We start from the raw sequence: 25,742 nt of genomic DNA on the forward strand, positions 1-25,742 counted from the left end.
AAATGCTTGTCTTCCTTTTTGCAGTTTGCTGGAGATGAGGAGTTTGCAGACTCTCTTAAGGGCTTTAGCTCGGTGAAGAAAGAGCATGCAGTGTTTACAGACACACCTCTGTAGTGGTTTCTGTCTCTCACCCTGTCATTCACACACACACACACACACACACACACACACACACACACACACACACACACACACACACACACACACACACACACACACACACACACACACATAATTGCATCCATTCTTGCTTCCTAAAATATGACATTATATTATTAAATGCTGTGTTTTCATAAGAGGTTAACACACATCACAGAAATCGGTAAATTTAAAAGTAACACATCAAGTGTTTCCTGTATATCATAGTTTTTATTAAATAAAACTTTGCTGACAGACCTGATAAATCCACCGGTGGTGAGACTCATAAAATGTTCTCACAAAAACAGCAAGAAATGAACTATTTAAGAATATATTTGGAGAACAAAACTATACAGTATCTGACAGAAGTAAGTACACCCCTCACATTTTTGTAAATATTTTATCTCTTTTCATGTGAAAACAATGAAGAAATGGCACTGTGCACAGTGTAAAGTAGTGAGTGTACAGCTTGTATAACAGTGTAAATTTGCAAAATAACTCAACACACATCCATTAATGTCTAAACCGCTGGCCACAAAAGTAAGTACACCCCTAAGTGAAAATGTCCAAATTAGGCCCAATATTTACAAAAATGTGAGGGGTGTACTCACTTCTGTGAGATACTGTACATAGTGTTAAAATATCGCTATACAGCACCCCCCTATTTTCATGCTTTCTGAACCCTGATTAATCTCAGAGACCGATAGATTCATGCGATGTACCCTCTGGGATCATCTCTTATACACATCATTCTGTAGGAAAATTTCTGTCTACATATATTTATAGGATGCTAGTAATGGAAATTACTAGTGTGACTCTGTGCCTACTAGATAGAGCGATATTTATAGAAATTATTGTGACAATGCCAACCAAACAGTAAGATTTTAGTGTCTTTGTAACATTCCACAAGAATTCTAGACCATGTGTTTCCATAGGGGTTGTTTTAAACCTATACGTTATAGCAACATATTCATTCTAAAGGCAAAATCCTTTTCAACATTCCAGTTATGAAATACTTTTGTTTGTGCTTTTATGTATTTGTAAATAGATCATCAGTATTATTCATAGAGTAATTTATATTTTTTTGTGAGAAAATAAGATTGTACTTTAATATCCTATCAGGTTCATTTATAAACATTTTTTTTTATATCAGGTGGTCATGTATTAGAAGGGATCATTTATATGCTAGTTGTGTTGGTAATCTTGCTGTATTAAAATCATGACTCTGAAATCATGTTTATTTTTTGTCATTTCTTTATTGTCCATGAGAGTACAGAGGTATGTATCAATTTAAAGTCAGTCTTGTACCTTAATTATTATTGACACATTACTTGAATTCCTCTGACTTTAAATATATTTCCTGTTTTATGCAGTCATGCCTCGCTCACTTAACACAGCGTTCACTGAGGTGCAGAATGTAACTTGAATACACCAATAGCGTTGAACAACCTTCATTATAGCAACCAAAAACTTTTATTCAGAATTAGTCAAATTAAACTGACTAAAAGAGAAATGGCTATATAATTTATCAATTAGTATAAGATTATAGTACATTGTTATGGTGTATAGTTGCTGATGACCCAGAAAAGTGTCGTTACACAAACAAGAAAAGCTTCCACTCAATCAGTTAATGAACAGCAACCTGTTCATTCTTTAGTCACTAAGTTGGGCCTTTTTTATGTCCACTTAAAATCTGCTATCATGATATTATACGTGGCAGCAGCCGCAAAGGCTTTGAAATCAAAGACTGAATCTGTTTAATCCCATCTGATTCATATGACAATAAACACATTAGCCATGTGCTGCCTGCCTGTAAAGAATTAATAATTCACATTAACACACATAATCTAGCTTTGATGTCTTGTTATCCATATACTCCAACAATTCTCTCAATGAAATAGGTCCTGTGGGCATTAAATTATTTTAATAAACTCTTTATATTTCAAATACAAATATGTAAAATACCTATACATAATGTCTTACAATTAAAAGTATTTATCATATGCCACATCGATATCTGTATCCTGTACATTTCACTTCAAGAGTTAAAGCTGTAAACATAGCTGGGAAATGCCAAAGCAGGACGAGACAGCACTTTCTTTCTTTCTGAGATTTACAGTGGTTAATGAATACAGTGCCTTGCAAAAGTATTCAGACCCCTGACCAATTCTCTCATATTATTACATTATAAATAGTAATATTTTACTTACAATAATATGTAATACACTGAAAATAAAAATCAATTGTTGGAAGTTGACTGTGTTTTTGTTAGGAAATATTTTTAGGAAAAATAAAAAAAACCTAAGTAAGTTTGCCTAAGTATTCAACCTCCACATATTGATATTTGGTCAAGCCACCTTTTGCTCTACTAACTGCTTTAAGTCTTTTGGAATACATACGTACGTACCAGCTTTGCACACAGTGATTAAGTGATTTTACATATTTCCCTATATTTGCGCCATCCATTCTTCCTTCAATTCAAACAAGATGCCTGTATCTTACACCAATCAGCCATACCTTTAATACCACCTGCCTATTATGCCTCGTTGAGGCATAGACTCCACATGGCCTCTGCAGATACCTTTACCAGCTTGCCTTCTTCTAATAGTGGATCATGGATCCAGGTGCCCATCCTTTCCCCCAGTAATTGACATTCCTGGCTGTCCATGTGATGTAAAAGAAAACTCATCAGACCAGTCCCCCTTCTTCCATTGCTCCATGGTCTGGAACACAACCTAAAAGAGCTGCAGTTTTGGACATGCGCTGACCCAATCGTCTACCTATCACAATTAGACCCTTATCAAAGTTGCTCCAGTATTTAGGCTTGCCCATTCTTCCAGCATAAAACACATCAATTTAGAGAACCGACTGATAATGTTATTCACTCAAAATGGTTTTAATGTTATGGCTGGTTGGTGTAATAAACATAGATAGATACTGAGATACATCATATACAGCTGTACTACATTAAGTGCAAATACTGTATATATAATTAGGTTTATATATTCTTATATATAATTTTTTGCAATATAGGCATATTTATAGCCATTTTGTGTTAACAAGTTGCCTATCCATATGTCTCCTTTAATAGAATCTGATTTAATGAGTACCAGTTGCATAAACGAGACAAAGTTGTTTTAAATTGTTTGTAAACTGGCTGGGAAAATGTTTTTATCCAAAAAAATATGGTTTAAAAAACCTCTCTTGTATGTTGTAGCATAATTAATATAAAGCATTTAACATTAAGCATGTAATAAGAGATGAACCCCTTAGACCCCTCTGCATCCCCACACTGGTAGGCTACCAGCACTGCATAATGAAACATTAGTGGACACTACAATATTTCTGTATCAGCTTTGTTTCTGACTTGAACTGAATAAAATTGCCTCATCCTTGCATGATCTAATAGCGTTGTAAGACAGGGTTTGGCTCTAAGTTAACCTATTTAACATGATTCCTCTTTGTGAACTATCCACCCACAAAAGATGACCCGAACAAAAAGTAATAAGCACACAAACATTTCAGCGGAAAAGGCACCTGTAAAAGTTTGAATTATTCCCTTCATTAAATGTGAAAAGAGCAAAATAAAGTGCGACTGCTTTACAATAAAGATGTGAACACATAGTGAGTTAGTTAACTGTAGTGACATTACTTTTGCTTCTAATCTGTAGCATTTCACCTTGACAGCCAATTCTGAAACAATTTAGTGTCAGTTAATATATTCACTCTAATAATAATAATCTCTAAGTTTGTAGTATATATTAAACATTCATTTGGTAACTTGCTGCTTTTTACACCTCTGTCTATGCTTTACTTACCAGAGCCACTCCTTCAGGCATATATTATTGGATATGGTAATACTGCTTTAGTATGTATTTGTTAGTACATATATGCTTTTTTAGTGTTCAGCGTGTCACTCACTCATGTCTAGGCCCCTGCGGTGCCGTGGGGAAGTGGAAGCTTTAGTTGGAGAGGGTGAGGCAGTGCTGGATGAGTCACTGCCTCCTGCCTCACCCCCCACAGACACAGAGCTAAGGTGAGGGACTGGAGGGGCCTTCTTCCGGCTCAGGAAATTCCCATCGAGCACTCCTCTTCTCCGACCTTCCGCTTTGCACTCTGAGGTGCATTCATCAGAGGAGTGTGCCCTGCGACGAGGGTCTCTAGGGCTGTCAATGGTGCTCACTGGAGACTCTGACCCTCTCTTATCTCCAGTGTCACCGTTGCTGTCGTCGTCGGTGCCGCTGCTATGCCCGCCATGCTCCTTCAGGACTTTGGCCAGATTGAGGGTGTGGAAATCTGGATAGCTGCTAAAACTCTCTCTGCGACGGGCACGTGCCAGCAGTGGGCTCTCTCTATAGGGACGTACAGCGCCATATGTGGCAGTCTCTGCCAAGAGTTCTTGTGCCTGCAGCTGGAGACTGAAGGGAATAAGGGTTATTTTACAGAGCAATTACTGTTCTCCATAATTACTGACAATATATTTTCAAAATGATTGTTTCACTATTTTACATGTCAAGTATTACCGTATTTTTATATTTAATTACTAACATTATTACTTTATGGTTTAAGTGCATATGGGAATACATAGCACAGGATTCATTCTAGATTTAAGTACTCCTCAGGCAACTGTACTCAAAGCAGATATATGATTCAGCAACATCCACTCTATTGAAAAGCTGCATTCAACCTACAACATATTATTCTGCTAGTCTATTATAACAGTATACTGTACAATATTTGACACCATCTGTAAACCATTTGATTCCTTTTGTATCTACACTGTTGTCTGAAGAGTAACAAAATAGGTCTCAATTAGTATTTCCCTAATCTAAAATAGAATAAACAGTAGGGCTGGTTTACAATGTGGTGCTGATGCAGCAAGTCTGACCTTGAGCAAGACTCTCTGAGTCGGCTGTGGTGCAGTACTGAAGGGGCGGGACTAATGTTGGGTGTGACACAGCGTGATGTACTCAGATCACATTGATCAAGCAGCTTCAGAAGTTCCTCCTCAGTGGGCCCTCCCACTTCTTGAAGAAAAAAGCACAACACAGTAATTCAATTTACTGTAAAGCAAACAATTACAGCAACTATACTGTACAGCAACTATACTGTATCTTATTTGTGCCGCACCAGGATCACGTTTGTTTTTGCTATCGTTCTTGTTCACTGTATCCATGGCCGTGGTTAAATCCCACATCTGGATGCTGCCGTTTGCATGGCCGGTGAAGAGGTAACGACGTGGTCGGGAGCCCATACGACTGGAGCCCTCACACTCGCGCACAGTGAAACACGTGATAGTGGTGCCATCCACTGCCTGCACCTCACAGATCCTGTGGTTGTATAAATGAATTATTAGAAGACACAGTGACCATGTGGATACCTCAGCCATAATTTATCAATGTTGCTTAAACATGAGCAGAGACTTGAGCCCCCGAATGATGTATGAATGAGTGTCTGTAATTCATAAAACTGAGAAGTGATTCCATTGCAAATGTTGAATTAGTTTTAGGCATGTGAAAATCAGCCCCTCCTTATTTACATTCTATATGCATATGTAGATTTTAGACTGCACATACCTCTTTCCGGTGGAGGAGAGACGGACAAAGAGTTTATTGGTGATAGGAATGACTTTCTGAATGAATACTTGTTGGTCATCTCTCTCTCCAAATGGGCCTGTATGGAAATAATCAAGGAGTGTACCATCTGTACAAACATGCCAAGGCTAAGTCTAGGTGTACACTGGTTTTTATAAAGACAAGGTCCTTTAACAATGGTAATTTCCTCCTGTCATTCACCTATGTCATTGCCAGAGGAGTAGCTGCTGTGGCTCTCAGTCTCCTCAAGCGAGATGATCTTGAAGGAAGCCAGTGGTGTGGATCCAGGCTGAGTGGAGATCATGCCTCTAAAGCGAGTCACTGTCCACGTTCTCACATGGTTATTGTCGGCACACACTACAACACAAACATCATAGAATCATTTATTTTCCTGTTCATAATCTTCTGGTAGTCTTCAATTAGGTCAAAGGCAACTACATTTCATTAAAGCAGGGTCATTTACATATCCACAGACATACACAAGTGTCAACAAGAGTCAGATCTTCCAGTACAAACAAAATACAGTGGTGTGAAAAAGCCGCTTATCCGAACTACCTCGGGTCACGGGGAGCCGTCATCTCAGGCGTCATCGAGCATCAAGGCAGGATACACCCTGGATGGAGTGCCCTCACTCACGCAATCACACACTACGAACAATTTTCCAGAGATGCCAATCAACCTACCATGCATGTCTTTGGACCGGGGAAGGAAACCAGAGAACCCAGAGGAAACCCCCGAGGCACGGGGAGAACATGCAAACTCCACACACACAAGGTGGAGGCGGGAATCGAACCCCCAACCCTGGAGGTGTGAGGTGAACATGCTAACCACTAAGCCACCGTGCCCCCCGTTTCAGATCATCAAACAAATTTAAATATTAGTCAAAGATAACACAAGCAAACACAACATGCAGTTTTTAAATCAAGGTTTTTATTATTAAGGGAAAACAAAATCCAAACAACATGGCCCTGTGTGAAAAAGTGCTTCCCCAGAACCTTCCCAGGAGTGGCCGGCCGACCAAAATTACCCCAAGAGCACAGCGGCGACTCATCCAAGATGTCACAAAAGACCCCACAACAACATCCAAAGAACTAAGGCCTCACTTGCCTCAGTTAAGGTCAGTGTTCATGACTCCACCATAAGAAAGAGACTGGGCAAAAATGGCCTGATGGCAGAGTTCCAAGACAAAAACCTCTGCTGAGAAAAAGAACATAAAGGCTCTTCTCAGATTTGCTGATCCCCAAGACTTTTGGGAAAATACAATGTAGACTAACAAACTGTATGACTGAACTTTTTTGAAGGTGTGTGTCCGATTACATCTGGCGTAAAAGTAACCCTGCATTTCATACCAATAGGTATGTGATGGTCTGGGGCTGTTTTGCTGCTTCAGAACCTGGAAGACTTGCTGTGATAAATGGAACCATGAATTCTGCTGTGGAACCATAAAATCCTGAAGGACAAGGTGCGGCCATCTGTTTCTGCAGCAGGCCAATGATCCAAAACACACAAGCAAGTCCACCTCTGAATGGCTGAAGAAAAACAAAATGAAGACTTTGGAGTGGTGAAAGCCTAGTGAAAGTCCTGACCTGAATCCTATTGAGATGCTGTGGCATGACCTTTCAAAGGCGGTTCATGCTCGAAATCCCTCTAATGTGGCTGATTTATAACAATTCTGCAAAGATGAGTGGACTAAAAGTCCTCGACAGCGCTGTAACAGACTCCTTGCAAGTTATCGCAAATGCCTGATTGCAGTTCTTGCTTCTAAGGGTGGCACAACCAGTTATTAGGTTTAGGGGCAAGCACTTTTTCACACAGGGCCATGTAGGTTTGGATTTTGTCTTCTCTTAATAATAAAAACTTACATTTAAACTTCATGTGTTTACTTGTGTAATCTTTGACTAATATATCAATTTGTTTGATGATATGAAACATTAAAGTGAGACAAAAGTGTAAAAAAAAAAGGGCCAACACTTTTTCACACCACTGTATATATATGGTGTCTATACGATCACTCACTCATACATAACTGCTCGACAGAACAATGTTACCTGACACAAGGTGTTTCTCAGACAGCATGATCTTAGTGACAGGGCTGCGGTGGACTGTGAACGTCTGAAACAGTTGAGGCCCCGAACCAACCGTCTCTGGATGCTGTACTATCACACGCACAGCACCTGAACTAGTGCCATATGCAATCTCAATCCAGTTTCCACTTATACCTAGGGGAAAAAAACCTATAATCGACCTTCACTTGCTCTCAATATTCAACATTGAAATATTAACTAGTTGTTTAAAAGGTCTAGAAATAGGCAGAGTGTGTTGTGAAGAACATTAGTTGATTAAAAGGGCTGATGTATTTGTCAATTAATGCAAGTCACCTACTAGTTTTAGGTGTTAAGTAGACACTGAGGGCTGTGATGGCATCATTTGAGGGGTCATGGTAGAGCTCAGTAACCAGGAGGTCATTGTCCTTCATTCTCAGTGGGAACTTCTGCATGTCTTGGAAAAAAAGAAAGAATTTCCGTTTTTGTTATTGCAGTTTAATTTATGTAATATTGACATAAATTCTACATTTACTCTTTTAAGATAAAAGTATATTTTTTTATAATTAAACTACAAACCCGATTCCAAAAAAGTCGGGACACCGAACAAATTGTGAATAAAAAAGGAATGCAATAATTTATAAATCTCATAAACCTATATTTTATTCACAATAGAATATAGATAACATATCAAATGTTGAAAGTGAGACATTTTGAAATGTCATGCCAAATACTGACTCATTTTGGATTTCATGAGAGCTACACATTCCAAAAAAGTTGGGACAGGTAGCCATAAGAGGCCGGAAAAGTTAAATGTACATATAAGAAACAACTGGAGGACCAATTTGCAAATTATTAGGTCAATTTGCAACATGATCGGGTATAAAAAGAGCCTCTCAGAGTGGCAGTGTCTCAGAAGTCAAGATGGGCAGAGGATCACCAATTCCCCCAATGCTGCGGCGAAAAATAGTGGAGCAAAATCAGAAAGGAGTTTCTCAGAGAAAAATTGCAAAGAGTTTGAAGTATCATCATCTACAGTGCATAATATCATCCAAAGATTCAGAGAATCTGGAACAATCTCTGTGCGTAAGGGTCCAGGCCGGAAAACCATACTGGATGCCTGTGATCTTCGGGCCCTTAGACGGCACTGCATCACATACAGGAATGCTACTGTAATGGAAATCACAACATGGGCTCAGGAAAACTTCCAGAAAACATTGTCGGTGAACACAATCCACCGTGCCATTCGCCATTGCCGGCTAAAACTCTATAGGTCAAAAAAGAAGCCATATCTAAACATGATCTGAAAGCGCAGCCGTTTTCTCTGGGCCAAGGCTCATTTAAAATGGACTGTAGCAAAGTGGAAAACTGTTCTGTGGTCAGACGAATCAAAATTTGAAATTCTTTTTGGAAAACTGGCGTCAGACAAAACATGACGCCATGTCATCCGGACTAAAGAGGACAAGGACAACCCAAGTTGTTATCAGCGCTCAGTTCAGAAGCCTGCATCTCTGAAGGTATGGGGTTGCATGAGTGCGTGTGGCATGGGCAGCTTACACATCTGGAAAGCTACCATCAATGCTGAAAGGTACATCCAAGTTCTAGAACAACATATGCTCCCATCCAGACGCCGTCTCTTTCAGGGAAGACCTTGCATTTTCCAACATGACAATGCCAGACCACATACTGCATCAATTACAACATCATGGCTGCGTAGATGAAGGATCCGGGTACTGAAATGGCCAGCCTGCAGTCCAGATCTTTCACCCATAGAAAACGTTTGGCGCATCATAAAGAGGAAGATGCGACAAAGAAGACCTAAGACAGTTGAGCAACTAGAAGCCTGTATTAGACAAGAATGGGATAACATTCCTATTCCTAAACTTGAGCAACTTGTCTCCTCAGTCCCCAGACGTTTGCAGACTGTTATAAAAAGAAGAGGGGATGTCATACAGTGATAAACATGACCTTGTCCCAACTTTTTTGAGATGTGTTGATGCCATGAAATTTAAAATCAACGTATTTTTCCCTTAAAATGATACATTTTCTGAGTTTAAACATTTGATACGTCATCTATGTTGTATTCTGAATAAAATATTGAAATTAGAAACTTCCATATCATTGCATTCTGTTTTTATTCACAATTTGTACAGTGTCCCAATTTTTTTGGAATCGGGTTTGTACATGGCTCATGGGAGATGCTTAATAATGTATTGTTTTTGTAAACATGTAAACATTTTACATATTCCATCACCTAAGTGTAGCTGGTAACTCAGCTCATCTGTCGAACACTTACCAATGTAGTAAACAGAGCCATTATTACATCCAAGAAGAAGGAAGGATCCGGCAGTGTCACAGCTGGTGATGGGCACAACATCCTGCACCTACACAACAAAGATATATCAGGTGTGTTATATCCTGACAGCAAGTTGAAAAAAAAACCATGAATATATGGAATAAAATATTATTTAAAACTGTCAAAGGTTTCAGTAACCTGGCCTGAATCTGTGCTTTGACTGATGAGTAAATAAAGAGTCGAGTCGTACATGTTTATTGAGGAGTTGTAGTTCTCAGTTCTTAACAAAGTTTTCTCATGAAACTTCTCAAAATAAAGCATGATGAGGCTAGATGGCTTAACACTCAGGTGAAGTTTTATGACATGTTTGTCAATAGCATTAAATACTTTTAAAGTATTGCTTAAATACCTTTTAAATATGGAGCAAACTAAAATGTATTAATGATTATATATTTTTTTTAAATGAATGCTCTTACTTGCCAATGCTGTGTCACTGCATTCCACACACCAACCTTCCCAGTATGACTGGTGGCAACCAGCTGACTCCCAATGAAGAAAAGAGCATCAACAGGCACACCAAGACTGAACACACCTTACAGAGATACAGATAACCTTTATCAGGTCAAATCAGTAAAAGATGTTTATTATTCAATACATTATGACATAAAACTGTTTTTGCTATTTCTTGCATCTTTGTTTATACTCCCTTTCAATCACCTATCTCATTGCCACTTCCTCCATCCTGGATACTCCACAAGATGATCCTGCTCTCTGATGATATAGCAACCATCTTGTCTTTGTCACCATGGGGACCACCTACAACTTTTGCATTTAGTGCGACACGCTCAATGGCCCAGTCTAGGTATGGACTTGAGAACACTTGCTGCCATCCTGAGGATTCCTTTATCCTGTGCAACAGATTGGGATAAACATTAACATAAGGGTGATAAAATCATACGCAATAACATGGGATAATATAAAGATCAATGTTAGGTACATATTGTAACTTATATAGTAATAGTAATTCTATACTTCCATACAGCTGCTTTGAGACAGCTGTATGTTCATTGTTAAAAGCACTACGCAAATAAACTGAACTAAATTGAGAATAGCCAAAACGTCTTGTCTCTGAGTAAACTTTAAGTTTGACAAGCTTTACCTGTAGCAAATGACGAAATGACCATAGGCAGCTACTATCCAGTTATGATGTCCAGCAACAATGAGCACCTTCCTGGGATCAACTGCTGAGCCAGCTGAAATTTAGTTGAAGACTATTTTAACTTCTCATTAATGCCAAATGCCATAAATATAATGTATTCCACCCTTTTACAGGTGCCTCTGTAATGAGATATTTAATGAATTCTTCGTACCTGTCAGTGGTCTTAATATTATGGCTGGTTGCAGTTTTTTATCTTACTTTTCTATAAATTCTCTTTTAATAATGACTAGTTGATGGTCATTGCTCATTGTACCATACCAAGCCAAATTAAAAGCCCAAAACACATCTGAATCCATTAAATTTCTGTCTCATTTCAGTTGTATTGAAAAAAGTTTCTATGCTTTCAATCTTTCTGCTTACAGTGGTTATAAAAAGTCTACACAGCCCTGTTAAAATGGCATGATTGTTTTATGTAAGAAAAAAATTAAAACAAGATAAATCATGTCAGAGTCTTTTCCAACTTTCATGTGAAATTGCAACCAATATATTAAAGTGGAAAACAATAAGAATCATTTTACGGAAAAAAGGGAAGAAAAAATAATACAATAACAATTGCTTAACTGTGCTCACCCTTTTATAATTAGGAATTATTAAACTCATGTTAAACACTAAATAGTGTTTACCTTCTATCAAAAGAAGTGACTGAGTAATGGTTTCACCAAAACAAGATCAAGGTTTTGGAGTGGCCCAGCATTAGAGTCCAGATCTAATCAAAAATCTGTGGGGTGACCTGAAGATGCCCAACCAATTTGACAGAGCTTTTGTCAACTGATTGACTTTTACCCCAAAAAAAAGATTAAATGCTGTGATAAAAATCTAAAGGTGCTTCAACTAAGTATTAGTTTAAGTGTGTGTGCATTTGTGCAACCAGTTTCTTGTACATGTTTTTCCTAAAATGTTTTATTGTTTTTACTTTAATACATTACTTGTAGTTTCACAATAAAGATAGAAAAGACTTTGACATTATTAATCTAGGTTTAATTTTTATATATCACAAAAAACTTACTTTTATTACAGGGGTGTGTCGAATTTTTATATCCACTGTATGGCAGAAGATGAAAACTCACTTCTCACATGTCTCTCCATAAGATATCTTATGAGTCTATATTTTGGGCTTAAATCAAAGAGCTTGTTAATATTTTATAGGTCATTTTAAGATATTATTCATGGACCTCAATGTCAAATTTTCAAATGTGTCCCAATGTCAAATTGATGTCAGAACAGATTCCATCAAATGTCACAAAGTTATGTTATGTTCTTTATGTTCATAAAGAAATGTTTGAAGTATCAGATGTATCAAACATTTCATAAAACATATTACAATAACATTAACTTTTAACATGGCACAAATATTGACTGACAGGCACAGATCGGACCTCCCACACTACTGGCTTATGGTTTATAGCATCTGATGGAATGCTCTGTGAAATTCACTTCACTCTTCATTGTGATGAGTCACTCCTGGACAGCGAAATTAATGCCCGCTCTCTTCACTCTCTCAGGATCATTATTCCCTGAATTTTTTGGTGTCAGTGCTTACAGATACTATTTCTTGTCCTGCAGATATTCACAATCAGGTACGATCACAATAACACATTTGGTTTCATTCCTTGTAGCTGTTTCATAGTATTAACTCCGTAATGGTAGGTAATGATTAACTGACATAATCTAGTTGGCTTCCTGTTCTACATGTTAAATTATATGATGTACATATTTTTCCTCACCTGGTTTCTAAATTCTGGTTTACTATTTCTTTGCAAAAAATGGCATTGTGTCAATTATTATCTGGCCCCTGAAAACAGAATTAATTTCCCCAATTACTGCATGTATGGTACATCCTACTGGGCTGTAGGATATGCAATGGCTGGTCATGCTGTTATGATGATAACTTCAAATGAGAAGCTATTTCACTAGATATGTAAAACGGGATTAATTTAGCTTTTTATTTTCATAATTAAGAGCTCAGTGAGATAACTGGCCAGCAGAAAGAATTCATTAATACATTTACTGTATTATGTACCATACACAGTAAAGATTCAGCAGATATTTTGATATTATTTCAATGCCAAAGTTGTCAAACAAGGAAAACAGGATTAAAAGCAGAGTTGTTTCCACATGATGTACTCACAAACTTTTGTGGCCCCCTCTATTCCGTTAGGCCCGGGCAAAGCAGTGTGTGAGCATGAGCGAGAGAAGCCACCTTCTGTTCCAATGGGGCCTGGGTTGTACTCTACAGTTGTACTCTGTTGTACAGCAGTTGTACTCTGTCCCCCAGCAGCTTTGCGAGCTGGGATAGCTGTAAGAAAACCAAAGAAATGCAAGCAATCCTCCAATCAGTGTTTTAAAAAAATAGATATTCTTTTCCATGACTTTAGTATATCTTTTTATCTTTTAATCAGCTGTTTTAACTGCAACTTCAAGATTATTAACTGAGTGGTAGAGAAACGGAAGAGTTGGATGTGTAGCCGTTTTTTTTGAAGATAGTGGTGAAACCTGCTGTCTGAATTGAGGTTGGAAGTTTAGTCCACCACTGAGGGACAGTCAGTCTGAAGGTTCTGGAAAGGTAGGAAGGAATATGTTTTTCAAACGGCCAATATGCAACAACGAGGAGAGCAGGTCAGCATAGAAGATGCAATTTGAATAGCCAGTAACCATGTTTGAAACTGTTTGAAACTTTCCTGATAGTAAAGATCGTCAGAAGCATTCTGAACAACAGGGTCTGTGATTAAGAGGAACCACTTGGCTTTCCTGCATCTGTACGTATTCCTGAAAATGTGAAGTGAGAGTGGCCATTCTCAAAATCCTGAGCAGTTCCGCCCGGCACCAGAGTTTAGCTTAGTGCCATTTGAAATCGCACCATTATGCTGCCTGCTAACATGGAGCAGAGCTTACCTGCCCTCCACATTGTTGTGAATTGGCTGTTCAAAAAACACCAAGAAGACTTCTGAAGGAGCTGGAGGTGATGTTCCAGACAGGTCTTGTACGAGAGCATCAAGACCTTGAATCAGACTCTGGTGTGTGGTGTGACATGGGTTTATTTGGGCTAGCAGAAAATGTGGTGTGCTTCCATGTTCTCAATTATCTTAAGGGGTTTTATGGAGTTGGCTGGGAGGCCCATGAGTAGTGCACTGTAGTAGACCAGTTTTAATGGTATTGGTTAGATGAGGTCTGTTTTTCTTGATGTGGTACAGAAAGGAACCAAGCAATTGTTTTGATGTGGTCTGTAAAGGTCTAGTGAAAGTCAATCCAAGGTTTCTGGCTGTCCTGGCTGGTTTGGGTATGGTAGAGTCGAACTCTACAATGAGATTGTGTTTGATTGAGAGGCAGACAGGGAATCAGTGCTGTTTTGGCTAATTAATTATGTAATCATTAATAATAAGAATATAATTAAGAAACAGCTACCTGGGGGTGGGAGGTAGCCATGAAAGAGCACACTTCCGCATGATGATCTCTCTAGCTCTTCACAAAGGAGCAAACGTCGAACTAACCACAACAGCAAGAAAATCACCATGCAAGAAGAAAAAAATAAACAGAAAACAGTATACAATATCAGAATAGAATAAAATTAATATTAAATCCATTTGTATTGTATAAATAAGTTATACCTAAAGGTGTAATCCCATAAAACTCAGCTTCATGGCGTAGAATGCTTATGCTGACCCCTCTGAAACAAAGTTTAAGCAAAAAAGAATTACATAACCATTACTTTCACCAATCTCCATTCTAATACCAAGATAAAAACATATAATAACTTATAAGATCATAACTTACCTTAAGTCTAACTCTTTAGTACGAAGGAAGTTTAAAATGGGCACAAATGCGGTTGGGTCTCTGTCAATAAATATCTATAATGCAGAAGATATAGGCTTACAGTTTGATCATTGCATGATCATTCATCTTATCAAGCATGCATAGTGTAAGTATGTATTTATATAATCAAATGTTTTATTTATTCTAGCCAAATAATAATAAAAAAAAAATATAGGTCACACATGAAAATGGATTCTTCACCTTGCACTGTGGTAAAGTGGTTATGCATATGGGATACTAACCAGCTATTGTTGGAAGATGTGTAGTGTACAGTTGCGTGAAAAGCACATGCATTGCTACAATTTAGGAAAAAAACATCCTAAGAAACTGTGCAGTGACTTGCCTATAAGTTCAGGATTCAAGTTCTATAAGTTCAGCTCACCAAGAAGGTTCCAGGGAAAAATCAATGCTTTTCATTCTACACACTCCATTGCTCTCGCATACAGCATTTCTTTCTTTCATTGGTTTTATAAGAAGAATATGTATGTATTATCTGTCCTAATCTAATGCTGTACTAATAATTGCAAAAAGTTTAGTTAGAAAGGGCAGTTAGAAACTCTGTGTAGATGGAGAGGCTCAAAAAATGACACTGAGTATCATTAATAAATATAGATTATGACGTATTATCAACAAACATTCCTTCATTCATATTCAGTGAATGCTGTATGTTTACATACATGGGTCTAGTCACAATAGTCTCAGCCTACCACAGGCATGAGACAGGAATACACACTGGATGGTAAACACCATATAAATTTAATCACATCAAGAGGCAGTTTTGGTGTAATGATTTGGGGATGTTAGAAGAAACCTCATAAAACTTTAATTGTATGTATTCATTAATTTATTTTTCTTGTTATTTTTTCTTCTTATTATTATATATATTTATTTCACAATGTTTTCTTTATCCTTATCAGTTACTATATGATACGAGCATCAGCATTATCATGGTCTGCACAGTGAATGTCAGAACTAAGCACTTTTTTTTTTAAGACAATTAATAATGAGGCAAGGCTTCACGGGCCACACTAACAGTATAGAGATGCTATATAGCTGAACTGTGAGGGATGTGGAATCCTCTGATCAGGTTACGCTGGACTTGGGCTGGATTCTAACCCAAGTGTTGCAAGCTAGCAAAGTCCAGCAGTGAACTTTGCATGGTTCAGAACAAAGTCACAGAATAAAAGGGAAAGATGGCTGTATGAATCGTGGTATTTACAGCACATTCATTTGTTGTATGGAGTCAGCAATGTTGGCATGACAAACACAAGACAATTCAATCAATAAAAATATATATACTTACAGCTCCAGTTTCATCCCTTAGTGTTGATATTCTCCCACTGAGTAAACTAAAACAAACAAGTAAGCTTTGATCAAGAACATAAGACTGCAACCCTGTTCTAGTTACAGTGTTCATTTCCTTTGTCAAAAATGTGGTAAATTCTATTTTCTTGTTAGCTTGAATTATCTTAACAAAAACAAAAGCAGTTAACAGATCTAAGCAAAATCTTTACTTAGTCAACAAATATTGTTTCAATCTTACCTTGAGAAGAAAGAATCTGGAATCCACATAAGAGTTTGTTTTGAAGTGCTATACCTGGACAGAAAAAAACAGAAATATGAGTTATTGGGGGGGCACGGTGGCTTAGTGGTTAGCACGTTTGCCTCACACCTCCAGGGTCGGGGCTCGATTCCCGCCTCCACCTTGTGTGTGTGGAGTTTGCATGTTCTCCCCGTGCCTCGGGGGTTTCCTCCGGGTACTCCGGTTTCCTCCCCCGGTCCAAAGACATGCATGGTAGGTTGATTGGCATCTCTGGAAAAATTGCCCCTAGTGTGTGATTGCGTGAGTGAATGAGTGTGTGTGTGTGCCCTGCAATGGGTTGGTACTCCGTCCAGGGTGTATCCTGCCTTGATGCCCGATGACGCCTGAGATAGGCACAGGCTCCCCGTGACCCGAGGTAGTTCGGATAAGCGGTAGAAGATGAATGAATGAATGAATGAGTTATTGGGAAATCACATGGTCCTCTATCCAAATGATCATTTTTACAAATTAATTGTAAGGCATCATGAAGGGAACATAAACATGGACCAAAAGATGCATACATGTTGTTCCATCACACAATCATGAGTTCACGAGCTAGTAATAACTCCATGTACAACAGTCATCAGATGGAAATTCATTATTATTAAATAAAGTGTTTGCATTTTCTGCTCTTCTCTATCTATATTTAGCTTTAGTAATAAAATACAGCAATGTTGGATTCCAATCATGTATCTCCCTGTTTTAATCCACTCAGAGAATTATAACCATAAGAACCTGTTACAGCTGAAACAAATATGTTAGAGCAGAGATACATAGGGCAGTACAGTCTATCTGAAACACTAGACATGTCCATCAGCCACCTTTTTATTCCTCTTCTGCATCCATTTATTCATATTTGTCCTTAGAAACTCTGAGGCAATTGTAGGGTCAGCTTTATGCAATGTTTAAGTTAAGTCATTGTTCTATGAAATTCACTAGGGTATATATCAATCGTATCATATCACACAAGACAAAGGAGCAGCCGTATATCTGCAGCAAAAGTGCAATCATTGAACTGTCAGGATAAATGAAACAATGACTTACATTTTATATATATAAAACATGTACATACACACACATATATATATATATATATATATATATATATATATATATATATATATATATATATATATATATATATATATATATATATGTATATACATACAGTTGCAATCAGAAATATTCAACCCACAAAGAGTTTTAAGAATTTATGAATAAAAATCTTTTCAAAGTGCGGGATTCTGCTTTGGATGACTTCTTTATGAGTTAAGTGATGCATAAAATCAACACAGAAAATGTATGATGTAGTATTTGTGTGTAACGGTATATTTTGTTAAGATAGCCATGTCACAATTATTCAACCCCTATATAATATTGTTATTTTTAAAGCTTTCTGACAGTTTTTATGGCCTGAAGTGGAGCTGAAACATCATTAAGCCTTTGGGAACTCTATAACGATCCTTCATTTGCTTCAGCTGTGATGCATATATAAACCCCAACCATGAAGGTGTTCAAGGTGAGTTGCAATTATGGGAAAGACAAAGGAGCTTCCACAAAAGCTGAGAGAGGAGATTATCTCATCACATCTGAAGGGCCTTGGGTATAAGAAGATTTCCAAAATATTTAACATTCCAAGAGACACCACTGGGAGCAGTATAAGGAAGTTTAAAACATATGGAACAGCTGCAAACCTTCCTGGCCGTGGAAGAAAGCCCACAATTTCATCAAGGGCCCTTAGCAACTTAGTCAGGACAGCTAAGAAAAACCCCGTGTGACTGCAAGAAAGCTACAGGATGACCTGATGAGAGCTGGTACAAGTGCTTCAGTGGCAACTATAAGACGTGCACTGAATAATCAAGGACTTCATGGCCGGACCCCAAGATGCACTCCACTCTTGACCTCAAGGAACATCAGGAGTCAACTAGAATATGCCAAGAGGAATTTGGATAAAACTACAGAGTTCTGGGAGACAGTTCTATGGACTGATGAAAACTGGAACTTTTTGGACATACTTTTTGGACCACCGGTACATCTGGTGTGCAAAAGTGGAAATTAGAGCCAAGCACATGTATTCAGTGGTATTGTACACTGTATTCATATCTTCTATGTACAATATTTTCATATATATTCTCTTCATTGTATTAATTTTATTGAGAGAAGCAAGAAAAAGGGCTAAAAAGAAAAGGAATAATAACTCTGCGCTCTTAATTATTTTAAATGTGCTTTAAAAATAATCTTTACATGAGCTGTCAATATTATGATTATTATTACATCATCATGCAATGTATTATCAATGCATACATCCTGGCACAAAAGCAGGCGAATCAAAACGAATAGAATAAAAAGGTGCTTGGTATCTAAAACACCTAAGTTACTAATTCTACAGTTCATTATGTATGAGTTACAGGTCCATCTTACAAATGCATTAGGATTTGGTAAAGACTCAATTACTCAATTGTTTAATACATCCTGTAATGTTTACACATTCTGTACTGTTACTACAGGTAAAACAATCGCACATTAAATTATGTTTCTCATCAAGTAAACAAAAAAGAATGCTCACTTAAAAAACATTATTTTTAATTTTTTTCTTTTGTTATTTTATGTTTTTATGTTACTTTGATCAAAAGGTGCAGGCTATTTGGTAGTACCTCAAGTACAAGGCTACAGCAGGGGGCAGAGCTTTTTCTTTCAGAGCCCCACAGTTATGGAACAGCCTTCAATTAGATCTGGTGGGTTCATGGGCATGGAGTGTTTGGTGAACTGGGATGTCTGGATGCTGCCACTCAGAGACTCTCATGCCTTCTTTGAACTACTGTTGCATCAGCCAGCTTTATGGTCGGATTTTCATTAGTGATCATCTGAAGACTTCAGCAGGAAAAATTTTATGTTGGGTCTGTGATGAACTTAGAATATGCGCTGACACATTAATTCAGCTACAAACTGTTGTACAAAGGACATTATTTATAATTACATTATTCACAGTTCAGTGCCACCCAAATGATGATGGGTTCCCTGCTGAGCCTGGTTCCTCTCAACGTTTCTTCCTCATATCATTTCAGAGTCATCCCTTGCATCACTTGGCCACCATTGCATCCATCTTTCTCATTAGAGATGGATGTTAGAGATATATAGTAACTTAATTGTAAACTTTAAACTTTATTTTTTTATTCTGTTTCTAAACTTCTGTAAAGCTGCTTTGAGACAATGTGAATTGTTAAAAGCGCTATAAAAATAAACTGAATTGAAATAAATCTAGTATGCATAGTGATGAGTAATGTGTATTATGACCATACCAACCACCTCAACTAAAAACTGTAAACAAGTCCATGCGCCATAAAAGCACGGGGACATCTGATCTGAATGGTTTCTTGCATTTCACTTCTCCAGCTGGAGTCAGGCCTGTAGTGATGTGTTACAAACTTGTACCGAAATTATAGTGTCAGTTTAGCACAAATAATATGCGATGCTATTGTTCAGCTGAAGCCTTGCTTTAGCCCATACCGTGTTCCGCCTACGTTCAGCTGGATGATGTCACCCGTACCAGATGTGGAGCCGTTACACATTCCAGCCATTCTGACTCCGAAATGCGATCAGCAGCTCGCGCTCTTTATCCCGTTACACTCCTGCTGCGCGAGCTCTTCCCAGCAACTCTCTAATAACATTACGCCCCACCGCAGGGTCGTGTGTGGAGGTTTAGCACGGCGTATCCGCCATATTTCGCGGTACTATCAAGGCCTAAATAAATATCGATATACCAGATAAATGAAAAAATCCACCAAACACTGAAATATCGTTCTTTCTTTCTCGGTTTTATGTTCGCTACAAACGACGGTAGAACAAGCCTAATCCGACGTCTACAACGACGCCAAGCAGAGCAACCAATCAAAGAATCCAGGCGTTAGCGCTTCCCAGGGACCCAAATCCCGCCCTAAACACTCCTATTGGCTGCCGCAGAGCATCCGTCATTTTTATGGAAGAGTAAACCCCTCTCCCCATCACCACCCCACCAATCCAATGCTTCATTTAGACATAACATGGTATGTTATAACAACAATAACGAGACTTAAAACAGTAAAGAGTACACATTAACAGTACACATTAACATTATACATTAACAGTACACATTAACAGTACACATTAACATTATACATTAACAGTACACATTAACAGTACACATTAACATTATACATTAACAGTATACATTAACATTATACATTAACAGTACACATTAACAGTACACATTAACATTATACATTAACAGTACACATTAACAGTACACATTAACATTATACATTAACAGTACACATTAACAGTATACATTAACAGTACACATTAACATTATACATTAACAGTACACATTAACAGTATACATTAACAGTACACATTAACATTATACATTAACAGTACACATTAACAGTATACATTAACATTATACATTAACAGTACACATTAACAGTACACATTAACAGTACACATTAACATTATACATTAACAGTACACATTAACAGTATACATTAACAGTACACATTAACATTATACATTAACAGTACACATTAACAGTACACATTAACATTATACATTAACAGTACACATTAACAGTACACATTAACATTATACATTAACAGTACACATTAACATTATACATTAACAGTACACATTAACATTATACATTAACAGTACACATTAACATTATACATTAACAGTACACATTAACAGTATACATTAACAGTACACATTAACATTATACATTAACAGTATACATTAACATTATTAACATTATACATTAACATTATTAACATTATACATTAACAGTACACATTAACAGTACACATTAACATTATACATTAACAGTACACATTAACAGTACACATTAACATTATACATTAACAGTACACATTAACAGTACACATTAACATTATACATTAACAGTACACATTAACAGTATACATTAACAGTACACATTAACATTATACATTAACAGTATACATTAACATTATTAGCATTATACATTAACATTATTAACATTATACATTAACAGTACACATTAACAGTATACATTAACATTATTAACATTATACATTAACAGTACACATTAACATTATTAACATTATACATTAACAGTATACATTAACATTATACATTAACAGTACACATTAACAGTATACATTAACAGTACACATTAACATTATACATTAACAGTACACATTAACAGTACACATTAACATTATACATTAACAGTACACATTAACAGTACACATTAACATTATACATTAACAGTACACATTAACATTATACATTAACAGTACACATTAACAGTACACATTAACATTATACATTAACAGTACACATTAACATTATACATTAACAGTACACATTAACAGTATACATTAACAGTACACATTAACATTATACATTAACATTATTAACATTATACATTAACATTATTAACATTATACATTAACAGTACACATTAACAGTACACATTAACATTATACATTAACAGTACACATTAACAGTACACATTAACATTATACATTAACAGTACACATCAACAGTACACATTAACATTATACATTAACAGTACACATTAACAGTATACATTAACAGTACACATTAACATTATACATTAACAGTATACATTAACATTATTAGCATTATACATTAACATTATTAACATTATACATTAACAGTACACATTAACAGTACACATTAACAGTATACATTAACATTATTAACATTATACATTAACAGTACACATTAACATTATTAACATTATACATTAACAGTATACATTAACATTATACATTAACAGTACACATTAACAGTACACATCAACATTATACATTAACAGTACACATTAACAGTACACATCAACATTATACATTAACAGTACACATTAACAGTATACATTAACATTATTAACATTATACATTAACAGTACACATTAACATTATACATTAACAGTATACATTAACACTATTAACATTATACATTAACAGTACACATCAACATTATACATTAACAGTACACATCAACATTATACATTAACAGTACACATTAACAGTACACATTAACAGTATACATTAACAGTACACATTAACAGTATACATTAACAGTACACATTAACAGTACACATTAACAGTACACATTAACAGTACAGATTAACATTAAGCATTAACAGTACACATTAACAGTATACATTAACAGTACACATTAACAGTACACATTAACAGTACACATTAACATTATACATTAACAGTACACATTAACAGTACACATTAACATTATACATTAACAGTACACATTAACAGTATACATTAACAGTACACATTAACAGTATACATTAACAGTACACATTAACAGTACACATTAACAGTACACATTAACATTAAGCATTAACAGTACACATTAACAGTACACATTAACAGTATACATTAACCTACATTAACAGTATACATTAACAGTACACATTAACAGTACACATTAACCTACATTAACAGTATACATTAACAGTACACATTAACAGTACACATTAACCTACATTAACAGTATATATTAACAGTACACATTAACATTATACATTAACAGTACACATTAACATTATACATTAACATTATACATACACTGTTAATGTGTACTGTTAATGTATACTGTTAATGTATAATGTTAATGGGTACTGTTAATGTATAATGTTAATGTATACTGTTAATGTATAATGTTAATGTGTACTGTTAATGTGTACCATTCAATTAGCAGTAATTGTTAAACTTCTGACCTCTCTGTAAACAACAGTTAAACCTTTTCATTGTTTTTGTAATAACTGGGCTAAAATTTGCAGAGCATCTATTATCTTTAGTTACCTGTATACCAAAATAAGTAGCATTGTTTTCAACTGCAATGGTATATATATTGAATAAGTCAAAGTGTTGTCCAGTAAACTGGAAATAATTCACATTTAATAAAATTCAGATGCAGATGCCAGAGACAGTAAAAAAAGCTAAAGAATGCACAAAGCTGCTTGTATTTGGAGGGAAACCTCTAAGAGCTGAACAGAATCATCTGCTAACTGACTAATAAATATCTCTGAATTTACAAAACTAATGCCTTTTATATGGCTTGCTTTGATACATGAACTTGGAAATTGTGTTGCAATTAAAAAAAGGTAAGGAGAAACTTTACACCTGTCTGATGTGGCCTTTTAAGGAGAATCTATTAGAGAAACTATTACTTGTCATAATGGAGCTATTACTATTCATATACAACATTTTACAGAAAAAGCTCACAAAAGCCAACTTTAAGCACTTGAAGCAGATAATCATGTTCTAGCATATAAAAAGCTTTATAATAATGTAAAAATAAAATAAACATTTCTTGACACAAATGTGAATACTCTAATTAAACAGGTACATTTTATTAAAAGGGTAAACCTTTGGGTGTGATGTCACTTCCTGTGTTTGAGTCGTTTGCCGAAAGCCTGACTCGGCATCTCAATGCTACGGTTTTTTTGTTTTCTCTTTTTGGTTAATATTTTAGCTCTCGCTTTCGTTTATTAATTTTTTACTTTCCTGTCGCAGTTAATTTTATTCCTCTTCCTCGGGAGACACTTTTTTGTTTCCTGTCTTCAAACAGCTAGCAGAGGATCTTTTTAATATTTCTATCTGATTCATGTCAAAGGTACGTAATCAATCAGTATGGCGCACTTTCAGCTTGTCCAGTGTGTGAGCTGCAGCATGTTTAGTAATTCTTCCTCCATCATTAGCGTTAATTTTACTTGTGATAAGTGTATTTTAGTTAGCTCTTTGTGGCATAGTCACAAAGCCAAAGCTAGCGCTAATGCTTGCCCATGGGAGCACCGCTCCTTTACGCTTCACAAAAAAAAGCTCTGGTTACAGAAGACTCCATTTTAAGGCATGTGAAATTTGCTAGGGCTAAGCAAGAGTCTTCTTTTTGTCTGTTGTCTTGCATATTCAAAGATCTAGTCCTTTCAGCTGAATTGAACCTTTCTAGTTTTGGCTTCAAAAAATCCTTAATTATGTCCTCCATGTTCAGGGATCTTCTGACTCTTTGTTCAATGGAAATCATTGCTAAGCCATTGTCATTCCTGGGACATTGTGGACCACAGGAAAGTTTCAAAGTGGAGAAACTTCTCTCTCCTGAGGCAACAGTGATGGGCAATGTCAACAGTAAATGCAAGGCAATGCTTAAATTGTCAGGAATGTGGGGGTAAAAACAGACACAACTGCAGACACAATAAATCAGGATTTATTAACTAAAAAACATGAAACAATGATGCTGACAATACCAGAACGGACACGAGATGATATCAAAAGACAACAGAAGACAAGGATTCCGCGCTGCCTTAGGCAACGTGGCACAGTTAAATAGACAGGACAATGAACACATGAGGAACAGGTGTGCAAAGACGGGGAGGAGCAAACAAGTGTGGGGCAGACACGTGACAGGGAACATAAACAGGAGCACGTGGACAAATTCCGGGCTGAGTCCTGACATAAATAGCCATTAAGCCCTGAGAAATTCTCCTTGTACATGTAATCTAACATCTCTCTACAGGTGTAGAGATGTGATCTGGAAAAACATGAACAGCTGCCCTCACTTTAAAAATCATGTCCTGGTTGTCAAAGTCTCCCAGGGTCTGCTCCAGTTTCTCACATGATTCATCAAGAGTGGCCTCTTGAACTGCCGCCTACATGTTATCAGATGAATATACTGTAGAAATCCGAACAGAGACAAAAGTATTTAATTTGTGTGAACCTCACACTAACACTAGTAAGTGCTTGAAGTGTTCCAATAAAAGAAACCTGCGTTGGTAAGTTATTTTCTCAGGCCAAAGCACTGAGTCATCAGAAAGCACAACTTCACTTACCAGTAGATTGTGGGGCAGGGGCTGGATATCAGGTATAGGGCACTTATCTCCGCTGCTGGAAAAAGTAGTGACAGGTGCAGCCTCAGATTGTTCAATCCTAATCTGGCATAGCTACGTCTCCCTCCTCTTCAGATGTTTCATTTTGATTTTTAGGCCAAAAGATTTTTTTTG

The 25,742-nt window shown here is 36.6% G+C and overlaps 2 protein-coding genes across 3 annotated transcripts in view; one reads left to right on the forward strand and one right to left on the reverse strand.

The window, feature by feature from the left end:
- ush2a (Usher syndrome 2A (autosomal recessive, mild)) overlaps positions 1–171 on the forward strand; it is a 213,705-nt gene extending 213,534 nt beyond the window's left edge. The window contains exon 73 of the mRNA XM_060880326.1: positions 25–171. Within this exon, the coding sequence (XP_060736309.1) occupies positions 25–114 (90 nt within the window). The 3' untranslated portion in view covers positions 115–171. The remainder of the gene's footprint in view (positions 1–24) is intronic.
- Positions 113–20,577, reverse strand: kctd3 (potassium channel tetramerization domain containing 3). 2 transcript variants are annotated; one of them, XM_060880325.1, is made up of 19 exons: positions 20,189–20,577; positions 16,643–16,696; positions 16,403–16,448; positions 15,061–15,134; positions 14,895–14,953; positions 14,692–14,772; positions 13,418–13,585; positions 11,230–11,323; positions 10,788–10,978; positions 10,547–10,662; positions 10,071–10,158; positions 8,115–8,231; positions 7,781–7,951; positions 5,934–6,089; positions 5,715–5,811; positions 5,269–5,468; positions 5,027–5,165; positions 4,060–4,556; positions 113–132 (listed from the first exon to the last, which is right to left on the reverse strand). In XM_060880325.1, exons 1-19 carry the CDS (start codon positions 20,257–20,259, stop codon positions 128–130), a joined length of 2,424 nt encoding a protein of 807 aa, XP_060736308.1. In that variant the 5' UTR covers positions 20,260–20,577; the 3' UTR covers positions 113–127. The 2 variants fall into 2 exon arrangements, with proteins under 2 accessions (XP_060736308.1, XP_060736307.1); XM_060880324.1 differs by lacking the exon at positions 113–132 and having other exon boundaries at positions 1,375–4,556; positions 20,189–20,576.
- Between the last annotated feature and the right edge of the window lie 5,165 nt (positions 20,578–25,742).

The sequence above is a fragment of the Tachysurus vachellii genome, chromosome 10 (assembly GCF_030014155.1).
Source record: "Tachysurus vachellii isolate PV-2020 chromosome 10, HZAU_Pvac_v1, whole genome shotgun sequence".
In the NCBI taxonomy this organism is placed as follows: domain Eukaryota; kingdom Metazoa; phylum Chordata; class Actinopteri; order Siluriformes; family Bagridae; genus Tachysurus; species Tachysurus vachellii.